A 12,992-nucleotide genomic window follows, 5' to 3' on the forward strand; every position below is an offset into this window, starting at 1 on the left:
CCTTTTTTTTTAACTCAAAACTTATTATTTGATAAGATAATCAAATTTTATAAATATTTGATTAAATTTTAAAATTATTATTTAGATTTATATCCGAATATCTACACATTAAAATTAAATATTTGAATCAATTAAATACTTATTTAAAATAAATTTAAAATTATTTTTTATGTATATTTAATTAATAGATTAAAGTTAATTCATAAAAATAAATTAAATTTTAAATCATATTTAAAATAAAACGTTAGTAAGAGATAAGAAGGATTTTTATCTAATTAATAAATATGTTGTTTGAGTTGGACATGTGGATCCGATACAAATGATATTAAAGCTTAATTAACTTTGTATTTATTTAATATTTAAATATTAAAATCGAGAAGCGTTTGGATTGAAATGAGTTTTTTATTTTATAATTAAAAAATTAATATAACGAGGAAATATCCTTGATTTCACATGGACATGAATTTTAACGAATAAAAAAATAACAATAATAAATAATAAAAATCTGACAAGGAATGAGAAAAAGAAAAAAAAAAAGAAATTCTTTGTAACGGCTAGTTTGCGGTGCGGGGCCACGCGAACCGTTGGATGAGTAGAAAGAAAAGGCGCAGCAGGAGAAGCACTGCAGCAGCACGCTCCCCGACGACGGCGCACCTTCACGCAGTCACGCTCTCCTTTTTCTTTGGTATCCATTTCCATCCGAAAGGGTTTTAGGCATCCGAAAGGGAAGATTTGCTCCAAAATTTAGATCCTTTCACTCTCTCACATTCTTACATTTTAAGGGTTTTTATTTGTTGCACCATCTCATCATGAACATCTTCAAGAAGAAAACATCTCCCAAAGGTATTTCACTTTCTCTTCTGTCTTTGCCTTTGCCTTTTCTTCGGCATTGTTGGGATCTCACTGAAATTCCGTTAGATTCTCTCTCACTGTGTGTGTTCTCTTGACCTTTTCCTTTTTTACTCTGGAAAGCTTCATTTTCATGTGTAGACTGTGCACTGCTCTTTTTGTTTTGTTTCCGTTTTATTTGTAAATTTGTTGTATTTTTCAGATGCTTTGCGGACGAGCAAGAGAGAAATGACGGTTGCGACCCGAGGTATGTCTGGGTTTTTTTTTTTTCCATTTCTTCTATGCTTCATATTCGAAATTGCTTAGTCCAAGCTGAGATTCTTTGAAATTACACTCAAGTTCGTTCATTCTTCGAGCAATGATGCACCTGATATTACATGGAATTCCAAAATACAATCTTATGTGTTTCAAATTGTGTTGGGCTTTTCCTTTGTTCTCTCCTATTATTCAGCTAGAGTTGAAAATAGTGGTCATGTTTGTTTTTATCCAGATTGCTCTAATATTTTTCTGTTTTTTTTTTTTTTTAGGCATTGAACGTGAGATTGCATCACTTCAGCTGGAAGAAAAGAAATTGGTGGCGGAGATCAAGAAGACGGCCAAAACTGGAAACGAGGCAAGTTTAATACTAGTTTCAAAGAAATGGCCAGTGATATTTGTCAAGCCATATACGTATGACATTTTGTCAGCCTATCAAGTCTGTTTATATTGTTGAATTTTAAGTTATGGCTATTTCAATGTTGGTAATGAGGTATTTTTATTGTAGCGCTTGGGGATTGTTCCAAACCTAAAAGATGTTTTGTGAGTACACATGTGAGGCATAGTCTCATGAAACATTTTGCGTGACTTAGGTTATAAAAGTTGTACAAGCGGGCTTGAAATTCGTTATCTTGAAGCCTTTCTGTTTGAGGAAGTGCTATCATCTTTAACAACCTTTTTGGTGTAAAATAAGTACTAGATGATGTAATAAGACATGCTGATTTTGAATAATCGTTCCTCTGTATTTGAGTTATCTGTCTTGAACGTTCAGGATGTGGAAGAAATGCACACCTGCTCATTACTGGAATCAGAACTTTAAATCTTGCTGGTGTGTAATGGCAAATCATGGAAAGATCCATAAATACCTCATTGTCTGTTTATGAAATTTGCTGGCTTATCAAGATACTTTGCTGTATTTATCAAGAACCCTGCCACTAATTCCATTAATTCCCCAAATTATTTCATAACTTTAAATCTTGCTGGTGTGTTTGCTTAAGAATTCCATTAATTCCCCAAGCTCTCAGCTTGTTCTTTTGTATCTAATTTCCTGTATGTGTTTTCTAGGCAGCTACTAGAATTTTAGCTCGCCAACTTGTACGGCTGCGGCAACAAATAACTAATTTGCAGGGGAGTCGTGCCCAAATCAGAGGTGTAGCAACTCATACACAGGTTGAGTTTCAACAATCAAAAATTAGTTGCTGGGATAATTAAAGTTTGTATCACTATTAATTTAAATATTTTATTTTTATGTTCGCAGGCATTATATGCCAGTACCTCAATATCTACAGGAATGAAAGGTGCAACTAAGGCAATGGTAGCAATGAACAAGGTCTGCATCTAAAACCTTAGAGTAGAAAATGTTATATATTGTTGTTTTTTTTATCATTCTTGAAGTCCTTTAAAGAACAAAAATCAAGTCAATCTGATGTTTCCATTGGTAGCTGTTCAGCTTAGCTCTAGTGACAGGTAAAGAAGTTTTGGAAATAAGGAGTCAATGATCTGATTGGCAAATAGGATAATATACTGGAAAATGTTATACTAGCATGTTTTGTACTACAATATGGTTCTGCAGCTTCTTCTTTCCTCAAGGTTAGATGGTTCTCATATTCGATCATTGCATTATCTTTCCTTTTGCAGCAAATGGCTCCAGAAAAACAAGCAAAAGTGATAAAAGAATTCCAAAAGCAGTCAGCACAAATGGACATGACGGTAATACTCTTTGTTTTCTGGGAATATTTTTACTTTTAGATTCTCTCCTCATACAATCTTCAGCCTTGAGAGCTATAATACCTGGTGATCATACCTAGAAAATGACGCAAAATTAATTAGATAGATTAACTCTGTTCTCAGTGCAATAATGCATACTTGCTTCATATCGAAATTTTTGCAAGAAAAAACTTAGAGCTTGGTGGATTGACATGTGTGAGAGCGGTGTTTCTCTTCATTGTTGCTGTTTAGTATGTTTTGTAATATGAGTTCATGTAGTAATGCTTGTTTTCTTGATCTTTTTGCAGATAGAGATGATGTCAGAAGCTATTGATGAAACTTTAGATAAAGATGAGGCTGAAGAGGAAACAGAGGAGCTCACGAACCAGGTGAGATGTTTTATTTATTGACAGTATTTTTATTCCATTTTAGTTTTCTTGGCATAGTTCCTATTCTGTTAATCCCTAGATCTCTGATTTATATAGTTGATACACAGGTGCTTGATGAGATTGGAGTGGATATTGCTTCTCAGGTTCGATTCTTGAAATTGATCTTATCAAAAAATTTCTATGATATGTTTGCATTTTTTAAGTTGCAAGAATGTGTAGATAAATGCTTAATTTTGCCCCATTCTTTGAACAGCTATCCTCAGCTCCAAAAGGTCGGATTGCATCAAGGAATGCTGCTTCTGAGGTTAATGCTAGGTATATATGACTTTTCGTGAGCAAAATCTCGATATATATGTTGTCCACTAAAATATCATCTAGATCTGCTTCTGTTAATTTAAATGCAAAAAGTTGAGCATTATTTATCATCATTCATTCACAAAGTAGTACTGCATACTTCTTATTTTAGACTCCTACTAAACTGGAAAAAAAACCCTCCCCTATTGCCGTCTCCCTTTCTAATGATAGTAATACTTTCAACACATACTCAACATCTATGGTTAATTGGTTATTGCATAGAAGTCAGCTGTTGAAAATCAGTGGCTCTGAATTATTTACATTGCAAAGACTGAAATAGTCTGTAACCTCAAGATAGCAGTTGTGCCAATTGCCCAATATTGTTGGTGATGTGGGGCAATCATAGCATGGTGATGTATTTTGTTAATTTATTTTTTTAAAAGATAAAGGAATAACAGATATATTCTAAAAGTATAGGGTTGTTGTGTGCTATGTAGATGAAGCTTTATGATGATGCCATGCAACTTTGCACTGTATAATTTATTAATTTAATTAACTCAGAATAATTTTTGCAGTCTCAAATAAGAACCAGATACTTTTCCTCTCTGTTTTCTCAAAGTGGTATATGCTGAAGAAAGAAATTATAAACATGCAGTAGGAAGATAAACACACAGGGATTAAACTTTTTAACAATGTACTATGGTCATCTGCAGGTCTGAATCTACTGATGTTGATGAACTTGAGAAAAGGTTGGCCTCTCTTCGCCGGATATGATGGCATAGGCACAGACGTTAACTTGCTTGGAAAAATCTCATCGCTGTATAAATTATCTAAAGTAGAAAGCAAATTATATCATGAAGAACAGAACTGTTCTACTTACCTGAATAACCAACCGGATTACAATATTTTCTTTAAAGTAGTTCTATACCTTGATATGTTCTGCAAAAAGGATGAGTTGATGAAAGAAATCCTTTACTTGTACCGCAGCTCCTGTTCCTCTTTTTGCATTTTAATATTATTAGATGCTTTTTCTTTATGCACATCTTTTTGGTGGTGTGGTGTCTATTTTTTCTTTTATATTTAGAGAATGGGAATTCAAATTTTATTCTTTTTGAGAGAGAGAGATCATGCACTAATTAATGAGTCAAATGCTTGATTGTGGTGTCCATTTTAGGTTCAAAACAGTGATATGAAACCAGTGATTATCACTGCTATTAGGGTGCTTACTCTTGAAGATGACAAAAGGGCTTCACTAGAATTTCTAACAGCCCATTTACACACTTGTGTTGCTGTACATATCCATGGACAATCTGTGTATAAATTGCTTGTGGATGGGACCCAAATGGACATTTGTGTATCCATGGACATTAACACACTTCTTAGCATTTCCATTTTGTTTTTATTTTTAAGATCAAATTAAAAAAAATTAAATCAAATAATAATCACATATATTTTGTCTTCTTCTAAATATCAACTTATTGACATATGACTACTTAATTATTTTCATTAAAAAAACAGCCCATGGCTACTTAGAGCATGGAGAATGGAGACCCAAGCATAAAATATAATCTAAAAATTGCATTTTTTGTGTTAATTTTTTATATTAAATTTCACATTAATTATTTTTAATATCAAACTAAGCCTTAATTATCTTTTACGATAAAAAGAAAATAAAAATTTTAATTTTTTTGTGCTTTTACATAAAATTATAAAACTATTCTCTAAAGTTGAATATTTACATGTATGAGTTATATTATGTTGTCATTTCATAGTAGCCACCTTCTAGAGTATGAATCCCAAAGTGGGTGACATTTTTCTTTTTATTTCTTTGGAATAGTCTAATTTTCTTGGAGATAAAGTTTGAGGTCAAGTTTAGGAATAAAGCAAAACCAAGAGCCTCTCTCAACAAATAAAAGAAAATAATAAGTAAATAATAGGAGGGTAAAAGTGTAAAATTCATTATTTAGCGTTTGGGTTTGTTTGAAGGATTCTTATTGAAATTTCTTTTTACCTAATAATAAAGCGGGGCCAAATCGTAACGACATTTAAAAACCCAAATTCCCAGGAAACTACTGCTGTGATTATCCCAATCCCATCAGCCAAACACACGCTAACTTATTTATATACCAAAATTTTCAACCATATTTCAAAAACCAAACAAACATAAAAGAAAAAAAAATCGGTTTTTCTTGGTTTGACCCAAAGCCTCGTGATTACAGGATTCTTAATTTAAGCGGATCTTATCGTATCTGTGAAACTACAGCTTATAGTTTTCCTTTAACGACATTTCTTTTTCTTCTAATCAAGGTTTCCGCCTTCTTCAAGGTAAGAATCAAGTTCATTCTTTATTAATTAATTATTATTGTTTTTTTTTAATTTTACCTCTTAATTACGATTTATTTTTGTTTGGAAGGAACTTCGACTCTCAATTCGATTGCTTCTCTAAGGGTTGGAATCGGTTCCCTGTTGAAGGACGGGAAATCGGGTATTTATTAATTATTTTTTTTTGGCTTTTTTGGGGGTTTAACTTGGATCTTATCTATGTTCGTCAATAGTGTTTGTTTTTCTAATTAGAATTGTATTATGTGAACGAATTCATCTTCTTTTTGTAAGTAAAGATTATGGGCTGATCCCTGCCTGCTATAACTTGCATTAGCTAGGGATTTTGAAAAAGAGGAAGTGTTAATTGTGCTGAGATGTTGCTAATTATCTGATTAAAAGGGAAAAAGAAAAAAAAATGGAGGTAATTATTGTTCTGAAGGAAAAATTGGAAAAAAAAAATTAACACTTTGGACCATATAGTACTATTCCTTTTTAATGATTTTACTTTCTCGATTTTTGGAATTTCGAGTTCGTAATTTCGGTTCTATGTGAACATGAGTGTTGATGCATATGATTTTTGTATATCTGATATTGTACTTCGAGATTGCACTCTCATTATGTTGCCATTGAATGCTAGTAGTTAAAGGAGTCTTGTGCCTTCTTCCAGTCTGATTATATACTTTAATAATAGACTTTTTTTTCGCTAGTAATTTCGATATTTTTGAATGTTATGGATATTGACCTCTAGGGGTCATTATGCTTCATAGAGGTTGACTAATTGGGTTAATGGGATAAGAGTTTTCTACCATCTGCTTTATATCGAATGTATCTCAAAACCAATAATATCAGTTGTAAATAGCTAATTAATGTTATATTGAGATTTTGGAAAACTATCTTTATGTGGTTCTTTTCAATGATTGCAGATATGCAGAGCCAGCTTGTGTGTAGTGGCTGTAGAAGCATTCTTCTTTATCCTAGAGGGGCTGCAAATGTTTGTTGCGCGTTATGCAATACAGTTACCCAAGTCCCTCCCCCTGGTACGCTTCATTTATAAATTGCAAAATATAAAACCATCCATTAGTTTTCTGAAGCTGTGAACAGTTTAAATTTCTCTTGTTCTTTTGTGCATGCAATAACAGTTGCTAGTTTTCATTATCATCAGCATGAGTATTATTACTTGAAACTCAAAAGAGATCTACTTCTTAAAGTTGGTAAAGTTTTCTTATTGTCTAAGTGGCCTTGTGTATGATCTGTTAGTGCCATCAAGAACTACTTCCAGTAAGAAAGAATGGCTGGACCTAGTGGATTCCTTTTTACCCTTTTGACCTAGTGGATTTCTCTGCTTTACTTGTATGTTGAGGACTTGCCTACTTGAACAGTCCTCTTAGAAATGAAGAGGCTAGAGCCACTAATCGTTTCTCTTAATGCAGAGTAATGCAGATGGTGACTTGGGTTATCCTGACCATGTTTCATCAAATCAACCCAAACGTAGAGAGCAACTCAATCCCAAAGCTTACTTCTTAACTTACTTTTTTCCTCTGAAGTCTCCTGATCCTAGTAATTTTAGTATTCCATGCATTGATGATTCAGACCTAGAGCCTTGGTAGCCTGAATCACGGGCACTGAGACAATTCCAAATATTTCAATTCCATTAATGCTCCACAGAGACAGCAAAAGAGCAGCCCCTTTCCCCTAGATTTCTTTGCCGTAGAATTTCCTATTTAGTTCCTCCAGCACCATTTCCCTGCCTAGAGAGTTGAGAATGTTTTACTTTGGCTTTGTAAAGTAAGCTCTGATAGGGATCCAAGAGTCTCCTTTTGTAGTCTTGCGAACATCTACATGAAATTTTTTGCTAAGTTTGCCGCCTTGCCACAAATATTCGTCATTGTTAATTACAAAATATGGGCCTAAATGCTGAAATGAGCAGGGATTGGGTGGTACAACTGAAGGAGCTGGTTTTTCTGTGCCTTATGTTGGTTTGCCACAAATATTGGTCATTGGTTTTATTACAAAATATGGGCCTAAATGCTGAAATGAGCATGGAATTGGGTGGTACAACTGATGGAGCTGGTTTTTTTTGTGCCTTATGTTGGATTTTGTCAGTCATTAGCTACACATGGTGGATATATAGTTTGCCAAGAATCATCCTTACCTTTTTTGCAGTTAGAGATCATCTTGCCTAACATATAAGTTGTCAGATGATTGATATCACTCACTGGTTTGTATGTTTGAAAACTAGGAATGCCTCAATACTCACTTCTTCACCCTCCCACAGCCTATAAGCCTTTCGGAGTCCGACAAGTCCTGATATTTCTCTCTTCTTATTAACCATTATACAGTCACTTATTTTGTGGAATTGCCAACATGTTTGATTCCTGCCATGATTTTCCAGAACTTCTTGTATCTCCCTTGTCACTTTATGTTGTAGGATTCAAACATGTGATCAAGATGTGAATTTTTTAAGGTATCCTTTGGTCGTTATCTTTGCTTTTTCCTTTTGTGCTTTTGAAAGAGAAAAGGCAAAAAGCATATCTGATATAAATGCAAACAAAATTAAAATTTAAAATGTTGTTTTTTTAGATTAAAAAATTGCATGTTTTTACATCTATTTCGACTAATGATGTTATGATTGGTGTTACATTATAGTCATTTGTTCATTTTTAATTAATTATGATTTGGCTTTTATTGTTTGCTTTTTTGCTTTATTATCAACGTTTTAGAAAGCTTAACCAAAAGCAAATAGTAAAATGCAAGTAGCAAAAGCAATTACCAAAAGGATCGTAAGTCTTTTCTTTGCAAAACTTTTAATGGTGTGAGGCATTGTCTGCAGAAGTTGCTGATTCAATCATTCAAAATTTCAAAGTAAATGTTATATTGAATGGGCTAACATGCAATATACCTCCACTTGGTATGGTTGCGTAATCTGACTTATTACCTTTTGAAGTGAAGCATTGGCTCAACTAAATCAAATCAACCTGATAATAAAGATAGTGAAATCAAACTCATTACAATTTGTTAGTGAGAATTCACTGCTGTTTGTTCTAGAGATTTTTATGTTATGCTCTTGTCTGATTGTTGAATTTTTTTTTAATATGACATAAGTCATTGTAGTGTGGATTTTCTTGCTTTTATAGTTACTTCTTTATGTGAACTTGATTGTGTGTAAGCTAGATAATAACCAAGTTTAATTAAGAGCACTCCAAACAAACCTCAAACAAATTTTATGGCCCCTAAACCATGCTCCTTTGGAACCGCTGAAAGTATGACTCTATCTTGGCCAGATGCTTAGATCTACCATTCAACTTGGCTTGTTTGTAGCCCTCTCAAGGTTGTTATCTACAATCTTTGCGCTTCTTGGCAACATTAACTTTCGTTTATCTGGTACTTAGACATAATGTGCAACTTGATTTGGCCCTTAATATCTAAAGGTTTGGTTATCAGAACACCTTAGCAAGATTAGTAATGGCTTTCATTGATTGCCGGGGTGATAACCTGCCAACTAGCCTGCCAACTAGAGTACTAGTACATGGTTCTCTAGGTATTATTTTCCTGATCCTTTTAACAGACAACTGACTGCAATGCCACTGTATTGTATATTTAGATGAATTTTCTTTTTCCTTTTTCATGTTGGTTGTGTTGTTGATGTATAACTCGATACTCTCTGGTAATGCTAATGGTGATGCTGTTGTTTTTTAGAATATTCTACTGAAACAAGAGATTTAATTTAAGGCAAAGAAATCATTAATGTGGGGTGACCAGTAACATCCGCTTACTTAAATATGTAAATATGTCAATTATCTGAGAAGAATCTTATGTTTGATAACCTAAGTTTGTAAATTAACCCTGCAGGGAATGACATGGCTCAACTCATATGTGGAGGTTGTCGAACATTACTAATGTATACACGCGGAGCAACAAGTGTAAGATGCTCTTGCTGTCACACCATTAACTTTGCACAAGGTACAATATAATGATTTTTTGCATGAGATGTAAATTTGTGGTTGTAATATTTGGAAGTGCAGAACTGTTGGAATTAAAGAAGAATGGAAAATCATTTTTGGTCTGCAATGAAAATCTAATGCTTGTGGAGTGAATTTTTGTTTCTTACTGTTAACTTTTTCTGCACTGTATATAAGTTTGAGTGTGGTTCAGTTTTCTCAGAAAAAAAAGTGTGGTTCTGTTTGCTGATGAGTGCTTCCAGTTCTGTACTTTTCAAGTGTCACAAGGTGTTCCTCATGCATTTAACTTGTGACTATTGTATTCTTCATTTAATAGCAGTCTGAGCTATTTTGAGTAGTTAAATGATCTTAGTATACTTCTAAAATTTGTCTGCCATGTTGACAATGGCTGTTCCAATCAAATTAAGGTGCTTCTTCTTTTTTCATCTTCTAGCATGCACTTGCAGTTTTGTGTGGCAGTGGATTCAAGTTGGAGCATGCACTTTTAGCCTGTGTCTTTGTGGTTGTTAATTAGAGCTTTATTTGCAGCTATTTAAGCTATTCCAGTAACTAAATCATCTTAATATGCTTCTTTACAGAAAGTAGTTTGATTGTTTTAGACTCTAGTTCTGTCTTAGAGAGCTTTGAATTGGAACTTTTTTGTGAATGGTTTTCAGCCTAGCAGTGAATTCAGTCTTTAAAATTTAAATTTTAAGTTGTAGCTCAACCATTCTCCCTTCGATAATGAAGACAGATATTTTGTTCACAAAGTTATATACTCTTCCATGAATTTTGAGAAGTGAGTACAAACAGTGCAGTATTCTCTTCTTTGGTTCCTCATTCAACTTTTGATCATTGCATTTCCAGGTTGCCTTGCAACTGAATTAGTAGTTTTTATTTCTTCTCAAAAGAAAAAGAAAAGTTTATTCTTTATGTTGCTTGTTTGTTACTTTTTCATGGTCCCCAGCTTATTTACTGACTTGTTTTTTTTTGGATCTCATGACTATGAAAAAAGCATCCAACCAGATTGCTCACATCAATTGCGGGCACTGCCGTACGACATTAATGTATCCATATGGAGCTCCATCAGTCAAATGTGCTGTTTGTCAATATGTAACTAATGTTGGAGTAAGTAATATTCAATTGATACAACTTTTCATTATTGCATTTATCATTAACATTCAAATATATGTTTAAGAATTTGCAGAGATTTAGAGATTTACATTCATTTCACAAGAGCCTAAAAAAGGCTTTTCAAAAAAAAAAAAAAGGCTAAAAAAGGGCCTTACTAATTTATTATTGGCTTGATATAATGGTGCATATCTGCATGTTTCCGTTTATTTGGTTTTTGTGCAGTTGCTGCAAGCTCTTTGCTGTTGTGATGTACCAAACATAATCATGTGTTCTTGTTTTCGGGTCCTTTGTCTATGTCTTCTCTCTCTCCTGATTGAATTCAACTTTGGGGCAATTCCTCTCAAACTTGGTCTTACTCCCCATCTTAATTAAGTAGCTATTGGGAGATTTAGGGCAGGATTAGTTTTAATGGGAATAGGATCAACTCCCTTTTCTTAAAAGAGGCTTTGGGCTATTTTGGGTTTTGGATTTCTTAGCAAGATTCAGGGAAGGGTAGGGCAAATTTTGCTGGTACCCTTTCATTGCCATCTTATTATGGCCATTTACTTCTCAAATATCCAAAATTTGTGCATCCCAGTACCCTGTGGAATAATTTTGCTTGCAAGTTATGTTTACAAACCAATTTTGAATATATTAATGTTTCCTTTTAATGAATGCCCCTGATCTAATATTCACAATATGAATTCTCAGAAAGCTGTCTTTCTGTGTTTTTTCCCTATAGAATGATTTTAATTATACTTAAGCAGAAGGATAAGTACTTTTTTTCTGCTTATGTCTATGCAATTAATATTTTGGGCATCGGTGTGAGATGCAGTGTATACATTTCTGTCTAGAGGAACTGTATTTGGTGCTTTACGTATTCCTCACTCTCTATTCTCATCTATCATTCAGATGGGCAATGTGCGGGTTCCACTTCCCGTAAACAGACCTAATGGAGTAGCTGCGACAGGGACTACACCATCTACTTCAACAGTAAGTTTTGAAGTTGGTTATTGTTTCTTATAGTGAGAAAACGGAGATGGTTTTGGGTTACCAACTGTGTAGTGAATCTAACTTTTTGCCGCCAATGCTGCATTCTCAGAGCCAAACAGTTGTCGTTGAGAACCCCATGTCTGTTGACGAGAGTGGCAAATTGGTAAATATAAGTTTAAGTGCATATTTTTGTTATACATTCTTTTCGTTTTCTTGAGCTTTTTATTCAAGTTGAAAGTGGGGTGGGGGGAGCATAAAGCATGCTGACAAAACTACGATATTGCAGGTGACCAATGTCGTGGTTGGCGTAACGACAGACAAGAAATGATGGGATGAGAATTTTGAGTTTGATTGCTCTTTTATTTGATAGGAGAATGCATACAAACATTGTTATGATTGCTGGAAAGATAGAAATGGAAATTGGTTTGTGTATATTATGTGGACAATGGGAAACAGTGAACATTTATTGAAGAATGTGTGATGTGCATCTGGAGTAATGAGAGGTGGGGAAAGTGTTTTTTATATGATTTGCCAAACTGAAATAATGTTTGCTTAGCCTAGTGAATGTTTTCATCTACTAGATAATTTCTATGCTTCTGTCGAACCTCTTCTTACCTTGGGCTTATTTTGCTCAATTGGCTTTGGTCCTTAGAGGACATGATATGCTTTGTTTCAGGTTGAGGAAACTCCTGCATCTTTGGAGCCTTTCTTAACTGCTGATATTTCTTAAAAGTGCAATAATATTTCTATTTTTCACTAAAAAAAAGTAAATTTTGCTTACGTCCTTGGGATTTTGATTTATTTTACACGACATTTTGATTAATTCTTTATAGATATTTTTTCATCAAGTAAGATTTTACGGTTAATTTTTGTTGTCTAGGTGTTAAATTCGGAAAAAAGAAATATAAAATATTATGTAAAAGAAGTTAACACTGAAAAAAGCGTCGGTGAAGTTTACTCGAAAGTGAAGTATTTCTATCCTGGGTTAAAAATTCTGATAAAACGGTACTTCCTATGTAAATTGAAAGGTGTTGGACTTCGGCAGCCAAACGCAATCACCAAGGAAGCCTAAGAGCAAGTTTGAAGAGCATATCGCACGGATCAACATGACCACTGGCTATTGGTCACGGTT

At 33.8% G+C, this 12,992-nt stretch overlaps 2 protein-coding genes across 2 annotated transcripts; both read left to right on the top strand.

The window, feature by feature from the left end:
• The first annotated feature begins 620 nt into the window (after nt 1–620).
• LOC18595078 (vacuolar protein sorting-associated protein 2 homolog 2) lies at nt 621–4,530 on the top strand. The gene is made up of 10 exons (XM_088807474.1): nt 621–843; nt 1,052–1,096; nt 1,377–1,466; nt 2,174–2,274; nt 2,363–2,434; nt 2,743–2,814; nt 3,120–3,200; nt 3,308–3,343; nt 3,454–3,515; nt 4,208–4,530. Exons 1-10 carry the CDS (start codon nt 810–812, stop codon nt 4,266–4,268), a joined length of 654 nt encoding a protein of 217 aa, XP_088663600.1. The 5' UTR covers nt 621–809; the 3' UTR covers nt 4,269–4,530.
• Nucleotides 4,531–5,517: 987 nt separating this feature from the next.
• On the top strand, nt 5,518–12,464 carry LSD1 (LSD1 zinc finger family protein). Its single transcript, XM_007022876.3, has 8 exons — nt 5,518–5,819; nt 5,908–5,979; nt 6,740–6,853; nt 9,666–9,776; nt 10,770–10,882; nt 11,780–11,860; nt 11,970–12,023; nt 12,147–12,464. Exons 3-8 carry the CDS (start codon nt 6,742–6,744, stop codon nt 12,186–12,188), a joined length of 513 nt encoding a protein of 170 aa, XP_007022938.1. The 5' UTR covers nt 5,518–5,819; nt 5,908–5,979; nt 6,740–6,741; the 3' UTR covers nt 12,189–12,464.
• The last annotated feature ends 528 nt before the right edge of the window (nt 12,465–12,992 follow it).

This window comes from Theobroma cacao, chromosome 6, assembly GCF_053813885.1.
Source record: "Theobroma cacao isolate CCN51 chromosome 6, ASM5381388v1, whole genome shotgun sequence".
Classification (NCBI taxonomy): Eukaryota; Viridiplantae; Streptophyta; class Magnoliopsida; order Malvales; family Malvaceae; genus Theobroma; species Theobroma cacao.

Bases quoted from the DNA above. Each gene is read 5' to 3' on its own strand.
- LOC18595078 (XM_088807474.1), top strand. From the start codon at position 810: ATGAACATCTTCAAGAAGAAAACATCTCCCAAAG. The intron at 1,467-2,173 runs GTTTAATACTAG...TTTTCTAGGCAG, and splicing joins CAAAACTGGAAACGAGGCAA to CTACTAGAATTTTAGCTCGC. The intron at 3,344-3,453 runs GTTCGATTCTTG...TTCTTTGAACAG, and splicing joins GAGTGGATATTGCTTCTCAG to CTATCCTCAGCTCCAAAAGG.
- LSD1 (XM_007022876.3), top strand. From the start codon at position 6,742: ATGCAGAGCCAGCTTGTGTGTAGTGGCTGTAGAAGCATTCTTCTTTAT. The intron at 11,861-11,969 runs GTAAGTTTTGAA...CTGCATTCTCAG, and splicing joins CTACACCATCTACTTCAACA to AGCCAAACAGTTGTCGTTGA. The intron at 12,024-12,146 runs GTAAATATAAGT...ACGATATTGCAG, and splicing joins TTGACGAGAGTGGCAAATTG to GTGACCAATGTCGTGGTTGG.